The 26325-nt window shown below is 33.3% G+C and overlaps 1 protein-coding gene across 5 annotated transcripts; it reads left to right on the plus strand.

The window, feature by feature from the left end:
- Positions 1-1529: 1529 nt before the first annotated feature.
- Positions 1530-23683, plus strand: LOC127834186 (adhesion G protein-coupled receptor L3-like). 5 transcript variants are annotated; one of them, XM_052359828.1, is made up of 31 exons: positions 1530-1682; positions 2014-2245; positions 10704-10834; positions 11193-11213; positions 11699-11908; positions 12806-13027; positions 13379-13564; positions 13745-13927; positions 14283-14483; positions 15008-15190; positions 15527-15628; positions 15915-16015; positions 16200-16382; positions 16562-16663; positions 17042-17162; positions 17267-17389; positions 17688-17760; positions 17872-17968; positions 18066-18109; positions 18428-18539; positions 19151-19254; positions 19382-19484; positions 19824-19974; positions 20193-20262; positions 20389-20455; positions 20645-20730; positions 21099-21225; positions 21601-21642; positions 21856-21942; positions 22402-22642; positions 22915-23683. In XM_052359828.1, exons 1-31 carry the CDS (start codon positions 1628-1630, stop codon positions 22965-22967), a joined length of 3813 nt encoding a protein of 1270 aa, XP_052215788.1. In that variant the 5' UTR covers positions 1530-1627; the 3' UTR covers positions 22968-23683. The 5 variants fall into 5 exon arrangements, 4 of the variants coding, with proteins under 4 accessions (XP_052215788.1, XP_052215790.1, XP_052215789.1 ...); XM_052359830.1 differs by having other exon boundaries at positions 17285-17389; XM_052359829.1 differs by having other exon boundaries at positions 12818-13027.
- The last annotated feature ends 2642 nt before the right edge of the window (positions 23684-26325 follow it).

Consider the following 26325-nt stretch of genomic DNA (forward strand, 5'->3'; position numbering starts at 1 on the left):
TATTCGATTGTTTACGTGACTGGTGAGTCCTCTTAGTCGAAACGATCCGTAAAACAAAATAGTGGCTTTGTGTCGTATGAACGAATCTGCATAAACTCAATTTAGATTCACATTGTAAATCGAATCATTCCTGTCGTCAGTTGTCAAAACGAAAGTACGGTTGATATTCAAAAGCATTATATTTCTCTTTCCGGGATTTTTTTTTCAATATGTTGATGCTGCATTTTTTTTTTTTATAAATTATATTATTACTAATAGACTGTTGTATCATCACTGATCAATCTTTGTATTATGTAATATTATGTCCTATATAATTTTTCCGCCAAACGACGTTACGTTATTGTATGACGTTGACGTCACTTCCTTCGTATTTGTTTATATAAATGTACTACTGATGAAGGCTATGGCCGAAACATGTTTAGTACCTAGACATTTTTATAAACAGTGACGTGTTTGTACGATTTATTTAAATTTATAATTTTATTGATGCTGCATTAACGAATATACGTGTATATGAAGTGAAAACACCAAAAAAAACAAAACGGTTGCGATAGACACCTATAAACTGTAAGATGCACATCATATCACTTAAACATTAGTTCATTTTTGTTGGTGCAGAATTTATATATGTCGTGCATTAATTTATGACATCAATCTTAACTTTTTATATCTAATTCAAATCTAAATTAGCATAAATTATATTGTTTCACATGTTTTTCATTAAATTGAACGCTTGCATTTATTCGGCTACTGCCGTTTGCATTTTTTTGCTACTGACGTTTGCCATTCCTAAACGTACTACTGACGTTTGCCATATTTGTTTTCACTCTTTAAACGTTTATTTAATAACTGGTAGATATTTTTTGTTTGTTTATGCATAGACATATGTAATATATTTTCGTCCGGTAAAGCATAGACAGTTCTGTGATCGTTAATTTTCAAAAACACTGACTCTTTGTAATTTTACTACTGAAGTTTGCTTCTTAAATGGAAATTTGCGCCGAAGTGTTCTCGAAAACCAGAGCAACACACAAAACGCGTGATATACCGATCGAAAGCTATATGCATGCCATATTGCCTGCACTAGGTCGTATGAAAGTCGGAGGATGATCAGCAAAGATATTGGGAAAAAAAACCTACCTTGCGCGGCTGTTTGTTGTCATAAAATGACTACCGACGTTGACTTTTGTGGTTACGTGACAGTTTTTGTTCATTCACAGTGGTTGTTGTCGTTATATTTTGCGAAGCTACGAGGATTTCTTATATATAGTATAAAATATATATTGCATTGTATGCGGAAGGATGGTCGATGGGTCTAAGTGATAGACTTTTAACTCCAAGACTCCAGGGATCAGTGGTTCGAGCCCTGTTGAGATTGTTTTTTTCTTCTTTTTTTTAAATTATATTCTTATCATTTTTACTTGAGTTTTTTTAGAACAAATGTATACATTTATCAATAGAAAGCATTTCATGGCAAAAATCAAAACATGCCAAAATCTGTGAAAAGGCCCCTTTAAATGCGACAAAGAACGCGATATCTAGAGTTCGCGCATGTTATCATATTAATGATAGCGTTTGTTTGAAATATTTCGTGTGAATAGTCGAATGCTAAACGGTAATATAAAACATGGTCTGGACAATAATTTGTACAGTATTTATGTGGATAATAATTGACCAAAGAGGTAAATATACGATTGAAAATAATGTGTTTATAACTGATGGCATATTTTGCAGACGCAATGGATGTGCTTTTAAAAAGAAACGACCCTACAAATTAACATAAATCGATTTTAGTTATTAACATTATTATTTCCCTCGAATAAACGGTAATTCGCATGTAGCATACAAACTGCCGAAAATAGGTCAGACGTTAAAGGAAATAAATATTCCAAACATTTAATTATATATATTTTTTAATATAAATTTTCTGTAATAAAAACCAACATACTGGAAGTTTTACTAGGAACTATTTGGAGTTTTTTGTTTTGTTTTAAAGATAACATTTGATTTAAGGAAAGGCCGCGTCACAAGACTGTGGAGCCAATCATCATCTTCATGGAGAAACGGGTTCTTTTTCTTCGCCTTTTTACCCCAACAATTACCGGGACGATGAAACTTGTACATACACAATCGAGGTTGCTACAGGACACAAAGTCTGCGTCATAATTAACAATTTTGCCGTTGAACCGGGTTATGACTATTTAGATTTACACGATGGCCTGATAACGTCGCTCGTCTTGAAAAGGTAATATAAATGAACGCGGCACATACTTGACTCGTTTTTAGATGGTCGCTTTAGCGATCGTCTAAAGTGCTTAGTGTAAAATTCAGGTCGGAACGGCCTAGGTATGATTAGCCCAACTCCCGCTTACTACGCGCGAAGAAAGAGTTGTATAATTTATGCAAGAGGTTTGAGTTCTCCAATTATGTTTATTCACAAATGGAAACATTATATTAATATCGTGTTAAATGCAATAGTTTCGAATGGTGTTTTATAGAAAAGAATAAAAAAAACAATGATCGTATTGTACGTGTCGCGGAGGAGATTGTTTATAAATGATTAAAATAGTCCACTTTCTGCTGCGTCTGCGTGACATAGTATTTTCGCTCATCTCATTCATAAATCTGAGGCTGGCGATAAACAAAGGGGAGTCCGGGTGAGAATAACGCACTAGTATAAGGTTACGCTTGTTTATATTCACAGGTCTCAATTAATAATACGTTGACCACGAGTTCAACAATTATTACAGGGATACGATAGACAACATAAAAAATGTTTCATTATCGCTGAAACTGTTAAAAAACATTTAAATATAACAAGAATATTCTCTAAAAATGTAGTCTTGCTGTTTTGAAATACGGTTTGGAATTTTGGTTTCTAAATAACTTAATTCAAAACAAAGTTTAATTATAGTGTTTTTTACTTTTTAGTCGCATATTTACCGCATTATAATGTGTGTTATAATAGGCAAACCATACATTAGTAAAATTCAATCTGCCTTCGCACATAGAAGGAATGGGTCAATTATGTGCTGCGTTTCCTTTGCTAACTTCAGTTAGAGGTCAATTCTTTACGTAATAGCAATCACAAGGCCCCGGCTTCAAAGGAATTGCTGAGCGTTCTAACATAATAAAAGTCGTAGTCGCATGGTACCGGGTATTTGCGATTAGCGTCCTATTTGGTCACGTGGTTCTTTTTCGCGGGTGTTTTGGCATTCATGATATGAGGCTATTAATAGATGCGCCTGTCGATGGTATCCCTGTCGATAAACAAAGGAAAGTTTACGGGCGATAACAACGCAATAGGTTACGCTCTCACATACAACTCAATGACGTAGTACAGGTCGTAAATTGAGAAATTTGGGGAAAAGTTGACGCTTATTTATATTCTCAATTTATAAAACGTTGAACATAAGTTCAACAATAACTTCAGCGATACGATAGACAAAAACAAAAAAAATGTTTCAAAATCGCTAAACCCGAATATAACAAACAATTTATAATAATAATACGAATGACCTGTTTCATAACCTCGTTCATGCTACTAAAGCGGGTATTTCTGGAAAACGTTCTTTGGTTCTCAACAGATAGCGGCGATCTTTTGTATTTACGGGTGCTACGTTTTAGTATATTTACTGTACCCGGGGTACATGTAAGTATACTTAAGAGTACCCGGGGTACATGTAAGTAGTACCGGAGCCGACAATGACCAATCGAGCGTTAGTAGAAGGTTTAGCTTGTTTATATTCACAGTTCTCAATACATAAACAGTTGGATATGAGTTCATCAATTACTACAGGCATACTATAGGCAACCTCGAAAATGCTTTATAATCGCTAAAACCGAAAACAACTAAATATATTATATTAAATATATTTATAACAATAAATGGTTTTTTTAAATGTAGTCGGCGTATACGCTGACTTTGAAATAAAGTTAGCAATTTACTTTTCTAAATAATTAAATACAATTAAACAAAAGTTAAACTATTGTGTTGTGTTTTTCACTTGTAAGCTGCATATTCATCGCATGAAATGTGTGTTAGCATTGCCAAACCACACATTAGTGTGAGTAAATAAAAAATATACTACGGGAGAGCACTTCATATGTGTCCTCATATGCCTTGTTATGATTATCTTTCTTCACTATCGAAATATATCGTATGTTTATATTTGATTTAAACGCAGTTTTCTTTCGACACATTTAAATCACAGTCAAAAGCGCCGTCATGCGAAAATGGGTCTTATGCGTTTCGGCAAGCGTTTGTTAAACCCAACATGTGCTCTTGCGCAGTCAGGCCATAGGCGATGCTGTTCGCTTTAAAATCACTCAATATGTTATGTTTCTCCTTACCAGAAGGAGGGATAGCTGAGTGGGCTATTTATATGATGGGCGCATATGGAATAAGACCCATTTTCGCATGACGAGGGTCATTACAACTCTCATTGCGAATTGAAAATGCCACATTTAAGAACAGTGATTTTTGATACAAAATTGAATTCAAAATAGCAAACTTGTTAATAATGGCAGCTTATCGACACATTAAGGAATGATTTCCAGACGTGCTGTCCAATACGGCAAACATTGTGGTATGATAATTAAACGATTTTCTCTTATCGTGACACTATACTATTTCGCTAATGATTGTTTTCTCATCTTGGAGGCGAAAGTGAAATTCTGCGAGATGGATTGTAACGCGTAATTGTAACAGGGCCACAATTTGTGTCGTTTGAGCATACAGAGAGTAGTCCGGAATTCCTTACACTGAACAGTGCTACATCCTTTGAATTGAGCACATACGCAGTGATGTAGCACAAATTCAGAGGTTGTATCTCGAATCAGCTTATTAAATATTCTAAAATATTCACGCGTGTCTGTTGGCGTTATGTAAAAGTCACTAAGATGAAAACTGAAACAGCTTCGCCTAAAAGCGCATTAGTGCTCTATACCTATGTTTATGTTAGCGTTGTTGACACCGTGTGAACTGCTCGGATAACAAGTAAAGCATAAACAGCAATGTTTATATACTTTTATTCCTCCATATACAAGATACGAAGATTATTGTATATTTTGAATTTGTATATGGTGTCAAAAATCAAAAGTTTTGTACACGGAACTTTCATTATGAATTTATATTCTTGGTGAGATAGTCATTTGATATTAGAAAAAATATTCCTTTAATATGATGGTGACTGCAAATTTTCTTTATATTAAGTTCTCATTACCATTTTTATCATACTGTCTATGCTTTCAAAACTTCCAAAAAGCATGCTGTTTTTATTTTGTCTTAGTTATTTTTATGAAATAATAAGGATGATAAAAAGTGCACACAAAACTCGACCCGTGCGCTATGACACACACTTTATAAAGTTGAATGGCGTGTGTTCATTTCAAACTTGCGATTGATTTTGAAAAATGAATTGCGTGTTAAATTATGCAATAGCGAACATCTTCAGTGCCTTCAGCGCTTTGATTATCTATGTGTTGATTTTCGCCTCATACACTCTGTGGTTTCGTCTATGCGGCGACGCATAGACTTGTAAATCTGTCTAAAGGCCACATGTGTGCAATTTTGGCGCATAAATAAGCCACGTTAGAATTATTCATGATACATTTAAACACGGATAATATACTAATTATAATGGAGAAGAAAAGGATGATGATAATCATTACGATTTTGATATATACGGAATCCGGATAGGGCCAAGTTGATTGTCGCGTGTCGACCTTCGAGGTCGACGCACGACATTCAAGCGACGCACGATATGACACTCGACATTTGAAGTCGACATGCGACAATCAAGATTTGACTGTCGCATATCGGGCTGGGTTTTAGAAAAAAAAATATTGCAGAAAATCTTGACTGTCGACTGAATTGTAGACTGTCATATCGTTCGTCGCGATGAATGTCGCGTGTCGCTTTGGATGTCGACTTCAATTGTCGCGTGTCGACTTTCGAGTGATTAAATTCAATTTTAACGGTGATAAAATTGAAATTAAAAATAAAACACATGAACGACTTCCTGCAATCATCTTCCCTGTTAGTGACCAATTTCCGAAAGAAAACTCGTGCCATACCTAATACAAACCCCGAAGGACGGCAAGCAGACGTCGCTTTCGTAAGACGCGCTTTACGTCGATCGTGTAAAGCACACACATGATCACCCACCGCCCGGGTTTGTACCGGATATGCCGCTATAGGACCGCGGAGCAATCTTCGTCGCGACACCGGAAGTCAGGGCACTACCCATACACGTACTAATTAGGAAATCGACAAGAAGCAGCTACGTGTTTGTTTATGGAATGTTCAGTTTCTTTTATCGAAAATAAATGGCAGTGACATTCTAAATTTTATTAATACATATGACATTCGGAAACGTGGAATTGTAGTTAAGCAAACATCCATATTGATACTGTTAATTGTTTTTCATGCACCCGTCCAAAATGAAACAAGAAAGCATAGTGAGAGAGTGGCGGTGTTACCGTATATTTTAAGAAACAATATTCTAATGCATTAGAATTAGATAAACTTAACAATAAAGGTATACTATGGATTAAAATGAAAAACAAACGATGACTGTATTCAGAAAATGACATTTTTGTATGTGCATGCTATATACCACCATGCGAATCACGTGTTTATTTCAATGTAAACTCGCCAACATTTAAAGGGATCTTTTCACGCTTTGGTAAATTGACAAAATTGAAAAAAGTTGTTTCAGATTCGCAAATTTTCGTTTTAGTTATGATATTTGTGAGGAAACAGTAATACTGAACATTTACCATGGTCTAATATAGCCATTATATGCATCTTTTGACGATTTTAAAACCTAAAAATTATAAAGCGTTGCAACGCGAAACGATTGAATAATTTTGAAAGTTCTGTTTTTGTCGTTAAATTTTGTGAAACTACGAAGATTGCTTATATAAGGTATAAAATACATCAAGTATGTGTACTCGGCGGAATAGCTCAGTAGGCTAAAGCGTTTTTACTTCAGGACTCTGGCAGGACTCCAGGGGTCACTGGTTCGAAACCTGCTTCGGGCAATGTTCTTTTCCTTTTTTAAATTTTATTCTTGATTTTTTACTGGAGCTTTTACGATCCAATGTTTACATTTATCAATATAAAGCATTTAATGAATAAGTTAAAAAATGCCAAAATCTGTGAAAAGGCCCCTTTAAAATCGATTTTTTAGCAGATAGCGTCTGATGTACTTGTCTATAGTCAGCAAGGTCATATCATGTTGTACGTGATGTAATAATCTTACGTATAAAACATTTTCAAGACATGCACAGACATTGTTACTAAGCATACACTATCACCAAACATCAGATTTAATTTGGTGTAATATATGGATTTGTAAAACTCAGGATGATCAGTAAAGTTAACATTTAGTGAAGTCATCAATTATTGATGTAAAAAATAACCGAGTGTATTTATTAGATACACGTAATTTTCAATTATAATCGACACCTAACGGCTTGTTACAATCCAGCTTTTTTCTTGGATTTTTTTTTCCAAACACATTTTATGTCCGCACGGTATTAATGAATTTCTTTGTCTATGAAGTCTATTTTGCCTTCTGCTTTACATTGATGAAAATCCGAAATATTTTTTTTCACATTTAATAAACTTTTAAAATTCAATTTGTTCTAAAATAATATTTTTTAAAAATCAATCAATCAATCAATCAATTGATCAATCGATCAATCGATCAGTCAGTCAGTCAGTCAGTCAGTCAGTCAGTCAGTCAGTCAGTCAATCAATCAGATTTACGCTCTTTCCATAGCGACCAGCTAAAAATGGATTTATAGTGTAACAAGAATCTGATATTTCTACCATATATATATTCATTTGTTGATTATCAAAAATAATTTTATTTTATTTGAACTGGTTCTTTTTAAACAATATCATCCACTATCTGGAAATCCTAAAAATAAACGAATTTGTTGGTGATATTATCTCTTAAGCATCCATGGGCTGCCAAGATTGCTGAACGGTGAACACACGTTGTCGACATTGGGGTTACTTCACACTCGCATGTGTTTTGTTTTATTTAAACATGCGATTTCGACAGCGATAATGTATTCTATAAATCAACGGATCGGTTCAAAGTTTTAAATGTGCTCAGAGTGAGATGACATTGATTGATTGACTGATTGATTGATTGATTTTTATTCAGGTTTAAAACACACAATATACAAGTTATCATTCAAATTTACATAACAATTTTAACTAAAAGTATTTGTGAAATTAATAGTATTTGTGAGATTGCTGCAGATCTAAACCTATAGTATAAAAGCTGTCATAAAATAATATGAAATTAGATTATACAATGAAAATGAACGCAAAAGTGCGATAAGATGAAAAAAAAGTCTTCAGAAAGCTTATCACCTCAAATGAGATTTGAAGGGAACATATCAGCAACTGCCTCACACTTAAAATATGATTTAATGATACTCTTATGGTTTATAAAATATTGCTTGATTATCACAGTTAAACATGTCACATATAGAGGATATTTGTTGGATCCGGTGGATTATCGATTTTAATTCACGAGTGATCATAGAAAATAATATTTTCACGAGTGGCACAGCCACGAGTGAAAATATATATTTTCTATGATCACGAGTGAATTAAAATCGATAATCCACCGAATCCAACACATTGTCTTTTTATTTAATGCATTTTTCACAGTTTATATACATTGTTTAAGAGCTAAACTAAAGAATTTTGCTGGGATAATGACGTCATTTCGTCAAAAATTGACGTCATTTCACAGTAAACAATGAAAATTATCGATAATTCTCACTGATAATTTTCACTGTTTGAAACAGTGAAATTATCAGTTTTAATTCACTGATATTTCTCTATAAACCACCGGAAAGCATTAAATAAATATTTGTTATCACAGATTTTCAGCACAGACTAGTAATTTGATATATTATAGAAACAAATTCACAGCTTTAGGGGAACTTAGTATGCAAAATGAAATAACTTATACATTATAGTGTAAAAACCTAGGATTGCCCATGAAAGCTCGAAAGCTTATTTCCAATGGGGTCCAGTTTAGGTTATACTTACTATAGTATAATACACACTATGAACAATAAGTCCCTGATAATTTGAGTATACATGTTAGTTGTAATTATCATGTTTCTATAATATATATGCCATGATGACTTTAGCACAAATATTCTAAAAAATACAATTAAAGTGTTTTAGCTAAGCACAATAGATGGTTCTTAACAGCTAATTTGAACTTATGTTTATTATCAATTTTCTATATTGTATCTGTATCATTTTCTTTACCATGGCATTTGGGCACTCTACAATTGTATGTGTTTGTCCTTGTTGAATATGAATGGGTATCTTTCACAAATACACAATTTTCTTTCAAGTATGATAGACACTTGTCTTTAACAATTTCAAATACATGATTCAGTCTTAATTGCTTATTTCTATTCTCAACATTTAGCAATGACATATCTGACAGGTTACATTGGTTAATACTTTCTCTAGGACTCATTCCATATATAAATCTGACAATTTTATTTTGACATATCTGTAATTTTTCTTTTAGACCTTTATTTAAACTTGGATACCAAGAGAAACAAGCATAGTCAATGTGACACTGAATCAAGGCAGAACATAAATAATTTTTAGTCCTTGTATCTAAAGAATTTGCATTTTTATACATAAATTTAAGACGAGAGTTTACTTTGCTAACAATGTTGTTTACAATATTTTCACCAGATAATGTGTTATCAATACTAACACCAAGATATTTGACGGCAGTTGTCGGTTCAATCGTATGCCCATTGCATTTAATTTCAAAATCTTTGAGTTGTTTTAACTTTCTCTTTGGTCCATATACAATTCAATCAGTCTTCCCTAAATATAGGGATAATTTATTGTCAACTGACCAATTTGAACATGAATTCATGACTCTGCTTAATTTTTCAGATATAACATAGAGGATATTTGTTGGATTCGGTGGATTATCGATTTTAATTCACGATTGATCATAGAAAATATATATTTTATATGATCACGAGTGAATTAAAATCGATATTCCACCGAATCCAACAAATTTTTCTTTTTATTTTATGCTTTTTTCACAGTTTATATACATTGTTAAAGAGTTTAACTAAAGAATTTCGCTGGGATAATCGTTTCGTAAAAAAATGACGTCATTTCACAGTAAACAGTGAAAATTATCGATGATTTTCACTGATAATTTTCATTGTTTGAAACAGTGAAATTATCAGTTTCAATTCACTGATATTTCTCTATAAACCACCGGAAAGCATAAAATAAATGTGGATCTTTGTGTGCATACAAAATAGCGCTATAATCAGCATTAAAGTAACGATACATTTAAGAATGTGTGAATATTATTTTACTGTAAACCTTATTTTTTCCTGTTCAAAGATATGTCTTATTTGTAAATAATGTACTGCGCCGTTTTATCGTAGTACATATTAACTAAGATATCAATTAATAAATAATTAAAAAGACTATAGATGGTCGTATACAGTAAGCTACTTTAGCAATACAAATAATCTCACAGAGAGAACGTCCTTGAAAACGACTATAAATGTTTCAATAGTATTATTCCAGCATGCATTAGCAAATATACACATTAAGCATTTATAACAATACTAATTTTATTTCGTTTTGCTTATGTTGTGATTTATAGATTCAACAAAACATTTTCAAATGGAAACGAGCATGTGTTATCATCTGGAAATATGATGACGGCTTTTTGGCATACCGATATCTCAGTTGTGAATAGCGGCTTTTATGCACAGTTTAAAGCTGTATTGAATTGTAAGTATCATCCGTTACATGTAAATTTTCAAATTCAAATAAAGATAAATATTAACGGACTCTCCTGTGTGTAATAAAAGCACTCTGAAGCAGACTTTTTAAACCTAATTTTACTTTGTAAGTCTTTACCATATTGCACCAGGACGCGGGCGATTTCAAACAAGTGGCAATATTTGTAGGGCAATATAATACAAATCATACAATGCTTTTAAAACGAACGTCTCTTAACAATGTATCGATATGTAATGCATATTTGCATATAGTTTAACAACGTACTTATCATATGTACCATTCAATATTTTTTCAAATGAACTTACGATGTACTTGAACATAACGCATACCTTTTTTGATATTTAAGGTTCTGAATGCAGTTCAGCGGGTATGTGCACTTATTATTATTGTTAGTATATTTCTTGTAAGCTTAGCTTACTACCTGCTGGCAACATTTTACACCACCCGTCATCGGATGTACAGTATATGTGTGGTATTTATACACGACGAGCTGATATATATTGTTACGCATCCAAATAAAAGTACCTAAAAAGATGCACACATTTTCACACTATGGTTAAAGAAAATCACAAATTATATAATAAGCGAGTTACAGAACGCTAATCTCCTATCTCATAATGACTGTTGAAAACTATTTTGTTCATGAAATGACTACTGTGCAAAATCAGTTTCAAACAAGTCTTTAAATAGTAAATATTGAAATCACTGTGATGCTATTAAAAGAATTGTAATGCAATCTCAGGTATAGGTCAAACTATCGATTGGGTATAGTAAGTAAAATAGATATATTCGATATACATGCATATGTGCAGTGTAGTAATTGGTGTAATATTCGATCAGTTGATTTTTCAGATTGTAAGCAGTGGTCTGGATTAAGCGATCTGCCAGTGAATCAGATGATTGCATACCCCAACCACACGACATGTATTGGAGATACAGTCCTAATGACATGTGATGCAGGTTACCATGTCGTTAACGACCCAAGAACACACACTGAGATGGCTGTTTGTACATCGAATGGAATCTGGAGTCCACACACATACTCGCGCTGTGTTCCTATAGGTAAAGCTTTTTTAAATTCAAATTGAAGATGTGCTTTGTTTTTCTACTTTGAAGAATACCGTCCGTAACCAGTTAGCAATTCAAAAATGTCAAAACGTAACACTGCATACGTTGATGAATATGCATGTTTGACTTTTAAATTTAGAATGTCTAGTATTAGACTCGAACGACAATTTTACAATTGAATTTGTACTAAATACTAAAAACGCTATCGTCAACACGACGGCAATGTTCTCTTGTTCACCGAATCTGACGTTGGAGGGTAACACAACAATACAATGCCCGATAGATGGACGATGGACTGGACCGGTTCCAAATGTGTTGCGCGAAGGCGTTGTTTGTCTGACATCTCTGAAAAAAGAAAACAAAATGTTGTATGACACTAGACGCTTTTATCATGTGACCGTCACTTATTTCCTGAAAGCTTAGCTTACTACCTGTTGGCATTTAAACGGCCACTTTTTACATCACCTGTCATCGGATGTATATGTGTGGTATTAATACACGACGAGCTGAGTAATACTGTTCAGCATCAAAATAAAAGGACCTAAAAAGATGCACACATTTTTAGACTATGGTTTTAAGAAAATCACATATCATAAACTTAGCGAGTAGCAGAACTCTAATCCTCTATCTCATATTGACTGTTGTGAACTACTTTGTTTATGAAATGACTTCTGTACATAATCAGTTTCATACAAGTCTTTAAATAGTTTTTCAAATTAAACTGATGTGAAAGTAAATATTGAAATCAGTTTGATGCAATTAAAAAGTATTGTACGGCAATTCACGTTTAGGTTAAACTATCCATTGGGTATAGTAAGTAAATTAGATATATTCGATATACATACATATGTGTAGTTCATATTTACAGTAAATTGTGTAATATTCGATCAGTTGACTTTTCAGACTGTAAGCAGTGGTCTGGATTAACCGATCTTCCAGTGAATCAGAAGATTGCATACCTCAATAACTCGACATTTGTTGGAGCTACCGTCCTAATGACATGTGATGCAGGTTACCATGTCTTTAATGACTCAAGCACTCACACTGAGATGGCTGTTTGTACATCAAATGGAACCTGGAATCCACATACATACTCGCACTGTGTTCCTATAGGTAAAGGTTTTTCAAACTTCAAATTGAAGATGTGCTTTGCGTTTCTGCTTTGAAGAATATCGTCAGTAATCAGTTATCAATATTAAAAAATGTCAAAAAGTAACAATGTATACGTTGATGAGTATGCATGTTTGACTTTTAAATTTAGAATATCCAGTATTAGATCGGAACGACAATCATACACTTGAATTGATTCCAAATGCTACAAAAGTACATCGAATGGAACCTGGAGTCCATACACATACTCGCACTGTGTTCCTGTAGGTGAAAACTCGACTTAAACACATTTACCTTGATTGAAAACGTTTTCCAGAATAAATTTGATATTAATGTTCCATTTGTCATTTCCAGACTGCGGTTTACCACCAGCATTAGCAAACGGAATGATGAAGCTTATGAATAATAAGACACATTTTCAGTCGCAAGCAGACGTTATATGCAAACACGGCTTCTTTCTCAACGGTAGCTTTAGTACCTTCAATTGTACTGATGACGGGCATTGGAGTCTGGATGATTCGCACAGATGTCTTCCTGTCGGTGAGCAACATAATATATACTTGATCAATATAATCAGACAATATGATATACCTGTATTATTTGAAGTATGTGTTGAAACATGATTAAAACATGTACACTATATTGTACTTGTGTTTGCAGGATAAATACAAAATGGTGCAAGTTAACAGAAAACGTACTTTTCTATTTATTATTTTTCAGATTGCGGATTGCCGCCACCCTTAGCAAACGGAAAGGTGAAGCTACTTAATAACTTGACAACATTCCCGTCGCAAGCAGAAGTAACATGCAATCGTGGTTACTTTCTCAACAGTAGTTTTAATATCCTCAATTGCACCGAAAAAGGAAGTTGGAGTCAGGATTCGTACAGCTGTCTTCTTGTTGGTAAGCAACGTAGCTGATTGCTATTTCTATGATATACTTTTCTGATGTATAATTGTACATGTTATACATGTACGTTAATGAACGTATTCATCTCTTGGAGCAACGAAATTACTAAAAAAAATATGCAGACGTTTTTCTCATAAACAAAATATATAAACTTGCTTCACATCTTTATGCCATTTTATACTATCAACAGACGTCCTTACAGCCTAAAACATACCGTTTCGAACAAAAATCGGCAAATTGTAATTTTTAATAATTTGGGTGTTATCACTTGTTTTCATTGATTGTTTAAGTCTTTCGTTAGTCAATTGTCAAACATAACAGAACAAACGTTTATGCTTGAATCTTACAGATTGTAGTGAGTGGTATAGTAGTTCGCCGAAGCATCAGACAATTATTTACAAAAACGCGACAAGTTTCGGTTCTAAAGCTATAATGACATGCAACCCGGGATACCATGTTGTCAACAAGACCAATATACTATCTGAATCAGCTGTATGTACAGAGAATGGAACATGGAGTTTACCTTCATATGCAGTCTGTGTTCAATCAGGTAATGCAATGAGAATGTGGGTCGGTAGGTAAGAATGAAATGTTTTCAAACTCGTGGAGCAAACTTCTGTCATACTTCTGAGTTGATGACATTAAAAGAATAAATAATATCCTAACATTTGTGTAGACGAGTGCAAGGCTCTTCTTTGTATGCCCAATTGATTAATACTGTCCTCAGTTACGTGCCGTTTAGCTTATCAATTGGTATGTATATGGTATGTCCATGTAAATGGTCATAAGTAAACAGTTTCCATATTGGTCAATTGATTAAAGTGTAACTAAACATATGAGACGCTATAATCTTTTCAAGTGTCACACATTGTTGTCTAAGCTGATCTTAAACATGGCTAAAATAGCAGTATGTGGGTATAAGTAACGCAGGGACAATGCTTTTGAAAATTCTAATTTAAAATGTGCTTCGTGTTTCCGCTTTGACGAACGCCGTCAGTTACGTATCAATTAAAAACAAAAAAAAAGAAACCATGTATACGTTAATGAATATGCATGTTTGCCTTTTAAATTCAGAATGTCCAGTATTAGAGCCGTACGACAAGCTTACAATTGAAATGGTTCCAAATACTACAAAGGCTATCGTCAACACGACGGCAATGTTTTCTTGTTTACCAGGATTGATGTTGGTGGGTTACGCAACAATAAAATGCACGATAAACGGACAATGGAATGGACCTGTTCCAAAATGTGTTGCGCGTAAGCGTTGTTTTTCTGACATCTCTGAATAAAAGCAAAAAATTGTTGTATTACAGAAGATGTATTTATCATGTGACCGTCCCTTATTTCCTGTTGGTTATAATAATGCATGTGTACAGAAACGAAAACTCACTGCTCTATGACAAGGGAAGAGTAAATGACTTTGCATGAACACTATGCTTATTTTGTGTGTTTATTAACATGCAATAGTTTGACTTCTATTGTTTGTTTATCGATATCTTTATGCTACTGAATTTTTTACGGATGACTTTAGCACATAATTTATGCAAAATTATATACAAGAAAATGAAAGAAATTCCGTATACTTGTTTTAAGTGGAAAAGGCTGTTCGAAACTGTCCGGTTAACATCGATACGAAAGACAGAACCTGGCAAGAAACTCAACCAGGGACAATTGTTGTGGAAAATTGTCCAAATGGTAATGTATTGTAGCTATGTTCTTACCTTTATCAAATAATGCATTACTCGCACATTTCAATCAATTAATAAAACACGTAGAAGTATTAATTAAAAAGACTGTACTTAAATATTTACCCATCTTCTGAAAATATCGGCAGCGTTAGACTATTAGTTTATTGCTGTCATATTTGTGTTGCAATACAGGGAAATTTGTGAATAATATAATTCATGCTTATTTAATAAATGGGCCACATTCTACTTTTTTGCAATATTCATTTCGTCTAAAATGTAAAACATGTTTGAAGACTATTCTGGAGCGGTAAGTCGACAATGTAGCAAAGAAGGACTCTGGCTCAACCCATTTTACAACTGCGTATCTAAACGCGTTGCTGAACTGATGTCAGCGGTGAGTATACACTATTTTTTTTATCAAAACTTGAATTGAACGATGGCTATACTTATTGTAATATACTTACCTAATAGTAAGTTTGAACTGACTTGAAAAACAGCAATATTATTCAAAGACTTATGTTATTTTTGCTATCAAAATTATTTATAATTTTGTACACACCGTTTCTCCTCAATTAAAGGTGGAGAGTATCAAAGAATCCCCATCAGCAGCGAAAATCACACACAGTCTAGATCAGCTAGTAAATATAACAAAACCTGCCAACGGATCATCCTATATCGGCGAACTTTACGCCATTACTAGCATGCTGGATACCATAGCAAGCGTCAGCGACAACATCGAGGTTACGGACGAGCAAGCTAATGTAAAAAATATTAACCGATATATCATGATTGTTAGTGAAATGGTTTACATTTTTTTTAATAATTAGATACTCGGTTTAAGCGAAAGCACTGTAGCCAGCATATCTTAAAATAAAATTCATTCTGCGTGAATCTGCGGCCATGCAAATGTTCTTCATTAATTGTGTATATTTTGCTATAGTCGTTCTTTTCAACAACAAGTAACTTACTGGACACTGACAACGCCGAATCATGGCAATCAGGGGCCAACCGTTATGAAAGCGACGGGTCGACGGATGGATCGGTAAGATCCGTAGAAAATATTAAGTCATTATTATAAATATATTTGTTTGAGTTCCTCTATCATGTCAAGCGTTTAAAGTCCACTGAACGACATACGGCAGCGGCTTATACTCTAATAAATTTAAGATGATATAATATGCTAAAAGTAGGTTTGAACATTTTGAAATAAACACACCCGTATAGTCTATCCTATGCAAAACAACACCACCAGAGCCAGAGCAACATACATTTTCTGTTTTCTAAGTTTACATCATAAATTGATTTAACCTAAAAGAAAAACACACAAAAAGGTGATACGTCATTTATGTCATTTATCACCTAAATGTTTATATTAACTTATGTTATCACCAACACATAAAGTTTTATTTTACATTTGCAGAGTACGGCTAAGCCCGGTGCGATAAAAGTTCTAAATGTGGTAGACAAATACACAGACATTTTAAAGAATTCACTTGGAAACAATTCCGAAAGCAGTAAAACTATACAATCGGAAAATATGGGTAACCACTTTGTTCCCTTTGAACATAGTGTATTTTTCTTTCTTTGTTTGTTCCTGTATTTGTTTATATATAGAAGCGATATGGCGTGTTATATTTGTTCTCAGCTTCTTACCCTATTTCAGTTGTGCATGTAAGTATGGTTAACACAACCTCCGATGAGTTACAATTCCCAGATAAGCCGCTCGGCATTACAAGTTCAGTTATTCTGCCGAAGGCTTCAGTATTAGGTACGAGTATATTTGTGTGTGTTCAAAATTTTCCTTTGTTTTGATACAGTTTAAAAAAATATTGTTGTCGAAATAATGACGTATATTTATGTTACATAGTCTGTATAGCAGTGTTAATAATAGCGATATTATTGCGATGTGTTTCTTTTATTGCTGTTTCTCCATCTCTTGTGTAAATGAGTATTTGAACTCCTTTTTAGCAAATGGACTTTAATTATTGCATCTGTATGCTATATTTGAAATTTCGTTACTTGAGTGTATTTGAAGTCACACAACTACGTCATTAAATACTTTGTAGGATCAAAAACAATCGCAGCAGTGGTGTACAGAAATCTGTCAGGAATCATTTCATCAAAGTTAAAAAATGTCAGGTATGTACTCTTACTAAGTATCTGTAACCATAGAATAAAAATCTATCTTGGTATTTGAAATAAGTACTTAACTATGCAACATACGTAGAATGTTATTACTTTATATTGCAGTGATTCCACTATAAATTCAGAAGTTGTGACAGTGACGTTGGATAACTGGGAGAACACCACAAACTTTGTTGTTGATATAACAATGGAATACGCTCGGGTACTTTTATGGAGTCTCATTCAGTTTTTCTGTGTGTTTTGTATGTGTGTATTTGTGTTTGATATTATTGCACACACTGTTTCCGGTTTTATTCCAGAATCTTCAATCAGCCCCAATTTGCAGTTTTTGGAATGCTTCAATGTATGTATTGATGTTGACTGTAAAATCTTTGTCAAACTGAAAAGACAAATCACCATTTAAACTATCATATTGTGTTTTCATGATCATTTTAATGTTTTTTAACGGTTTATTTGTGTGTGAATATTTGATGGTATTAACTGTCGGAATAACCCTGGTATTACGTTTGAATCTGGTCAGGCCATGTGTTATATATGTTAATTAAAAATTAATATTGTTTTGCATCCAAATTAAACGCTATATAATGTTCGAAAGGAGTCAAGAACTGAATGTTGTATTCAATTATTGATACATATACGCCATTTCCTGAAAACCAACTAGATTTTCCTGGGACACCACCGGATGCCGTGTCATGTCCTCCAATCATTCTAGCGCAACATGTCGTTGCACGCACCTGACGAACTTTGCAATTCTTATGAGTCCATTTATTCAGGTATTATTTTGATGTGATATTATATTATAATCTATCCTAATTTCGCATGGTTGTGTAGTACCCTGTCACTGTCTACCTTTTGACCATTTTTTGTTTACTGTGTGTTGGTTCTATATTAAATGAAGCTGTAGGAATATAATATTCACGAAATAATATAATAATGATGCTAAACATTTAAAATAAAAGCATTAACAGGTTTGCTACAGGTCAAAATAAACACGTGTATTGTCGCTGTTTATGGAAAATTAGGGATATATCCTTTTTATGTAAATATGTTTTAAAAATTATAATATATTGTTTTACAATCTCAAAGTGTGTAAAAACAAGCGTTGATAAGTGTAATATCGGTTATACAAATTTTATCCCGAATGTTTATACGTACGTCGTATGTCTCGCTGTCTTTACCTCTCTCGGTATGCCTTTCTGTATGTCTGACTGTCTGTCTGTAAGTATGTCTTTCAGTCTGTCTGTCCGTCCGTCTCTGTATGTTTGTCTTTCTGTATGTATGACTACCTGTCTGTCTGTCTGTGTCTGTCTGTCTTTCTGTCTGTAAATACACTGTTTATATATTATGTAATGAAATCACTGTAACGATGTTATTATATTTTCAGAGCAAGGCTAATTCAAAAGACCTCGACATCATTTCCATAGTTGGTTGTTCGATATCATTAGCCGGCTTGACGTTGACAATTTCTTTCCATATAGTGCTTTGGAAGTGCGTTCCATTTTTACATTCTCTCTATTATTGTTAAACACCAATGTAATACTTTAAATTTCACAAGCAAGCGTATATTTTGATATGAAAGTATTTAAAGTTCTTCAATATGGAATAATTATTTCAGGTATGTAAGCAAACGACGTGTTGCTGTCTTGTTGAACCTGTCTGTGGCCCTCATAATTTCGTACGTTATGTTCATTGGTGGCATCGACAGAACGGAAAGCAAGGCAAGACTGAATATAATAAAGTACAACTTAATACTGTTAATGTATTTTTAACAAAAATAATGATAATGATTTAAAATAAAGGACATAGAATACTTCGCAGTGACGACCGTACCTACTAGGTGACCCCTGAATTAATAATGTTTTCATAAATGCCCCATCAATAATTAATCATGTTTTTATGAATTTTGCGGCACTGTTGATGCTTTTATTGATGCTGTGGTGTATTTCGATCAGCACCTGTGTACAGGCAATCAATTACTTGCGTTCAATAACGGAAAACTTGATGCAAACTCATTTTTGAATGGATCATGTTTAATGATGAACATTTTCCAATTTCAGATCGTATGCACTACGTTGGCGTCCTTGTTGCACTATATTTACCTGGTAGTGTTCTCCCTTATGTTGGTTGAAGGTATTGACGTCGCCGTGTCAATACTAATTGTCTTCCAAACACGATCAAAACTGAAATGGATGCTGTCAGCTGCTTGGGGTAATTATCGCTCGATTTCAAGGCAGTGTACTATATATCTACCACTTTTTACGTTATATTTTAAATTGTGGGGTTTAAAAACAATTGAGACTATTAAACATGACTTGAGAGACTTATTTATTGATTATTAAGTCTATTAAAGCACACATGTGTTTACCGTTTAACTTGTCAGGCTAATAGATGTGTAATTTATTGTTGGTGTACATTTTAACGTTCAGTTGTCCCTGCTGTGGTCGTTGGGATATCGCTTGGTGTCACCAAGACAAAGGGATATGGAAATGAAATATCGTAAGTGACCAAAACATTGTTTTTGATTATTGGTACGGATCAAGGGGTATTTTGTGTTCAGAATGTAATCATTACACTTAAAAGCAAATATGCTGATACGTATATGTCTAAACTTTAACATTTTAGATGCTGGTTGACAATTAAGGGAGGTGTCATTTGGGCGTTTGTTGGACCTGCACTGTTAATCGTTTTGGTACGTTCTACGTAATGCTAATAATGTTAAAAATAATATTTTGGAGTACTGCTAAATCAGCATCATATTTATACCATTATGCACAACTATATCCTCTACAAACTTCTTATTTTAACAATTAATGAATTATTATCGTCATTATAATTTGAATTCTCGGTCATGTCAATTTATGTTGGCCTTGTTCCGCAGGTCAACTTCATCATCCTAGTGATTGTGATACGGGCAACACTAAGATCGTACACAATGGCAAAGAAGTCAACGGTCGAAAGATCAAAGTAATTCATCATTTATTGACATTTTCACAATAGCACATTTTGCACTTCGCATTTTGTTCCATCCCCGCACAGTACAATAATCACTAAGCTTCAGTTATGTAGATATCTAAAAGTCAAATAGTGTAGCAGAAAAAGAGTTACGAACATTATTAACGTATTCTTGGCAAAGTGGAGTATTATTTACAAGATTTGTATAATTATATGATTATCAATTAAATGCATCACCAAGTATTATCGTCTTACCTTTTCTACAAAACGATAGTTCGAGTACTTCATAATGTTAATAATTGAGTGATTTATCATAAGGCAAAATATGACACTTTATTTATGCGCACATATCTTTATTTCGCATGTTATTATCCACTCAGGTCAGCAGTATGGTGTCTATTAGTTTTACTACCGTTGATGGGACTTACTTGGGTTCTGGGGGTTTTCTATCTGGACGAAAGCATGGTCTGGGTACAATACGCCTTCGCTGTCTGCAACAGTCTCCAGGTACTCAATGGAATAAATATAATTAAAATGTTCGTCATAAGGTGTACGTTTTAATGATGATTTTACAGGGACAGTCTTGTATATTTTTTCAAAACATATATACATTGTTAAAATTCTTGATTTATATTAAAGTAATTACATTTATCATGAGGTGTTCCATATCGCATCAAACTTGTACAGCATTGCAGCAACTAAGAACAGTTTCGTGCTTACTCAAAACAAAAAAAACACCTTAAGATTGTATCATGATTTATATGTAAACATAACACGTTAGCTTCAATTTTTTTTTGCCAATGTAAGCGACTTTCAGATGATTCAATTAAATTTTATGTTGTAATAATATGAAATTGATACTTTATTTGAAAATATTTTCAGGGTTTGGTGATTTTCATTTTCCATTGTGCATTTAACAAAACGGTAATTTACTCAAATTTACATTTACGTTTACTAATGTGTTGATTTGGTAACTGATGAATGAATGTAAAAAATAAAGAAACTCTTAAAAGCTGTGTACTACTTAAACAGTTTCAAAATTGTTTTTATAAATTAATATGTGTACCCAATCTTATTGCCTAGAGCAAACTAAACAAGCTAGTCATAAATGGATAATAAACACTTTGAATATTGTAGCTCTGGAAGGCATATAAAAAGAAAAAACAAAGGTCGTCGTACGCCAGTAGAACTTACCTCAAATCTAGAAGCACATCAGTAAGATCGGTAAGATCGCATAACATCAGTTCATTTTTATTATTACATTTTCTGGTAGAGATTTATGTCTGCTATAAAAGTATCGCTTAAAATGCCCATTCTCAAAATGTCCAAACGACTTTAGATTAATAAACAGTCGTAGTCTCTACTTGAGATTTCTTGTTAAACAGGTTATATATTTTCATGCAATCAATTTTAGTCTAATTCTTCTATGAAGTATTTGATAGAATAAATCTGATAAAACCGTCTCAAGTATCGTGCTAATGTATTATCCGCTGCTGACCCGATATAATCAAATGCTCCCAACAAATATGTTTCTTCAAACATGTTCAAAGGTCGCAGCTTATCCTTGATCTGCTGTATTATAATGTTATATCATCGTTATCTCTACATCGATTCTTTTTCTGAAATATATTTGAGAATATATACAAGAATATATAATATCTTATTAATCATATTATGATATAGGTTATAACGGAAAACAGTGAAGTAAGCTTGAATGTTTACGACACAATTGAAATACCGTCAGCAGGCGAATCGGCTAATATACGTTACGAGGACTTATCGATCAAACAGCCAATGCAAACTGCTGCAAATGCTGACAAAGAAGAGCAAGGCGATGGTATCAGTAAGCACTCTGAGGACAACGCTAATGATGACAAGCTCAGAAGAAACGGTGATCAGGAAACGGTGAACACATATAACAATGGTAATATATATGCAATAAATAATTGATTATATTAATTATAATGTTGTATTTTTATGTTTAAAAAATCGACAAAATATGCGATCTTGAATAATTTGAATTAATAAATATAATAGAAAGAGGTAAATTACTATGTCGTTATTTATTGTTTCTTTGTTTTAGTTATATGTAGTGTGTAGCATGTTCAAATACATTCGCATTACTCACTTAATGCCATATCGTAAACAATAAAAGCATTAAACATATATTAATGCAATATGATTTCATGTTTTTAGACGTTGGGCTGGAAATTCTGACAGACAAATACCTCTATAGTACGGTGCTATAGGTGTTGACGTGTTACTAAAGTAAAAGACGATGAGGGGCTTTTTGCATGTACCGTTTAGTCAGTCTCATGAAGACACGGAGATTATTCAGTTTATGTACTTACTATGCTGTTGATGAAAGCACTACTGAAAATAATAATATTCAAGTCGAAGAATGGTTGGTTTATATGTATTCAATGTCTAAACATTAAAAGTTTTTTTGAGTGATAACGGCTAAATGCATGATAGTTTATTATTTAATCAAGAGATTTATTTGATCACACATTGGAAATACCGCCTCGTTCGATAAGGCGGTGTCTTTTAACCGCCACACAACACTTCAATGTATGTCCTATTTGTATAATACACATCACAGTGAAGGCCTTACTTGTTGAAATGACTTTTATTTTGTAATATTTGTTACAAACATCAAATTTATTAAATTATATAATCGTTGAAACTAACAAAGATGCATGTACAAAATTAAGTGTATACATGTTGCCGACTTCTTGCAAAAAAATGTGAACGTTTAATGAATTCCAAATTGCCTGATTTAACATAACCACGAGTGTATAGTATGTAACCATGTATGATATGCATACAACAAACTGTATTTTCCCCCTTGTATTTTCTTCCTTACTGTATACTTAACTTGAATTGAAACATTCTAGAAAATGTGTTGTATAATTTTCTTCCTAACTGTATACTTATCTTGAATTAAAAAATGCTAGAAAATGTGTTGCTTAGTTTCGTTTTTTTCTTTAATATTAACAAGCATGGGAAGAGGACTGTGTGATAATAAATGACTCAAACATTGAAGTGTGCAGGGTGTCGTTGGACACGAATAGAGCCACGTTAATCTTAGAAAGATAAACTTATGAACGCATGTATATACTGACTTCCACAGTATGATTTCTGAATATTAATGGCTCCCCAAATTAACACAATCTCTTACATTCGAATATAACAATGAGATATTCAGGAAATATTCAGACCACCGCCTAGCATGTAAGGTAAACTTTAAAAGCGAAGGTTACAACGAAGTTTACCTTCCGTGCCTATTGTTTTTGTACAGATTATGGAACCCGATCTTTTTATTTGAGTAGTAAAAGTATTGCATCAATCAAACCTTAAATGGTAACACATTGGTTATAAGCAACATTAATTGTAACTATGATTTCTCTGAAACTACAGCGGCTCCTGGAGATAATTATAATATTGATTTGAAAACATCGTATTTTGATCTTGTACACAAAGTGCGTGTCCCTTGGGTGAAAACGGGTCACTTCCTAGTGTCTCAAGGTTTTTACTTTGAGACATCAAAGTCAAGAGCTCTGATAATGAAATATGGAGGTATGTGACACAAGTTTATGGCCGACATTTTATCATCGCCACTTATGTTACAAGCTCTAGCGGTATAACGGCTGTGTGTGTTTGTACTCTATACAAAGGTATTGAGGTATGTGGCACAAGTTTATTGCCGCCATTTTTCATCGTCACTAATGTAACAAGCTTTTTGGTTTAATGGATGTATGTGTAATTACAGTCTAGATAGTTTTCCTGTCATATTATTACAGTGTATATTTAACTGAATGCATTTTGCGTCGATGCTTGATCGTCAAAACTGCGACACTCGCTATAGTTATAGTGGAAGTCTGCTTTTAATTGTGCGTCATCGTCAAAAATTATATTGCGTTAAAATAACCTATGTTTTTCGAAAATTTTGCAAACAAAAATATGAACTCGTTATGTTTTTTTCAGACATTTAATTGTTTACTTGTCCAAGTCAATAATCAACTCGGTATTTTTACAGTCTTTGGTAAGCTGTTTTAGCCCTAAGCGTTCTCTTTCATTTTCTGATTATTTTTTTAATGTTTTTATTCGCATAATCGGATATACATGCTTTTAGCAAAATAAATCATATCATAAATACATATTCACAGTCAGAGTGGGATGAAGTTTTTCTATACAGAGAATTATTGTACGCAATAATGATTGTTATTCTACCACTAGTATAGGCAAGTAAGCCGTAGCATACAAATAATGTCAATAGATAACAAAACACACGAATACAAAAAAGCCAAATAAACAAGAAAATAGGGCAAACAAAAATGGAAAGGTAAATCATGTGAAGCAAATTTAAACAACTAGGAAGCAACCGAAGAATCAATGATATCTTTTAGTTAAAAAATTGCAAAATAGATAAAGTTCACTACTTTACGGATACGTTTTACAGACTTTGATGCCATATTTGTTTTTCGAAATAATTCAATGTGTTAAATGACAGCCTTATATTGTATGTTGACCTAAAATCTGTATAAATTGGACAAATGCATAGAAAATGAAATTCAGATTCAATCATACCAGTAGTACACACTTTACGCTTACGATCATTGACGTTTATATTATTAAATCTTTCCCTTTCCATTTGTAAACGATGCGAACACAATCAGAATCTACTGAATGTAATTCCATGCCTTTCATTATCATTACACTGCAAGTGGGTTTCAAAACACAAATCTTTTTTAAATATGATATCATATTTAAGTTTACTTTGAGACTTAATACATTTAAATCAAGTTGGATTAAACAGAACGAACTCTTTTGTTTCAGCATACAAATATAATCGATTTCATGAAACTTGTGCAACCATAAATTACTGAAACCAAGTGTAATTTTAGCAGCATTTGGCAAACACAGTTTGCGGTCAATACGTTTGCAAGCATCGGCAGTAGTTAATGTATTAAATACTCTATTTATTATAGTAGTTTGTGATCTATTGATTCTGCACCTAAAGGTAAGAGCCCGTTCTTTACAAATGATATAATACGGGAAGCGACAAAGTGCACCTATTACAGCAGCATTAGATGTTTGTTGACGAACCCCAAGAATATGATTACAAAATTTGAAACGCAATGTATCTACCCAGGGCTTCTCATAAATTCCCCAAATTCGTCGCAGCTACACGCGATTATTGGGTCTTCATTTGTGTCAAAAGTAACATTTTCGTTTAAATATATACTTTGATTCTGCAAAATAATGAAAAAAGTGATTATATGATTTGAGAGCCTGCTAATTCTGTGCTTCATCTGCACGTTTTATTGAACCGTTATAGAAAAGTTAAGCTTCGAAGTACGTTAACACATCTTATGTTTCAATATTGTCGCCCTTGAGGTCCCATTTTTAATATTTCTATATTTATACTTTTGAAAAATACATTCCGTTGTTTTCCAGACAATTATCTTGAGACCCCACTTCTTAGAGTATTCTTTTATACAATTTAATTGATTTTGTAGACTATGGGGATCAGTTGAAAAAATTGCAATGTCATCGGCAAACATTAACATAAATAGTTCATTTATCATCATCATTTATACATAG

Source organism: Dreissena polymorpha, chromosome 6 (genome assembly GCF_020536995.1).
Source record: "Dreissena polymorpha isolate Duluth1 chromosome 6, UMN_Dpol_1.0, whole genome shotgun sequence".
Lineage (NCBI taxonomy): Eukaryota > Metazoa > Mollusca > Bivalvia > Myida > Dreissenidae > Dreissena > Dreissena polymorpha.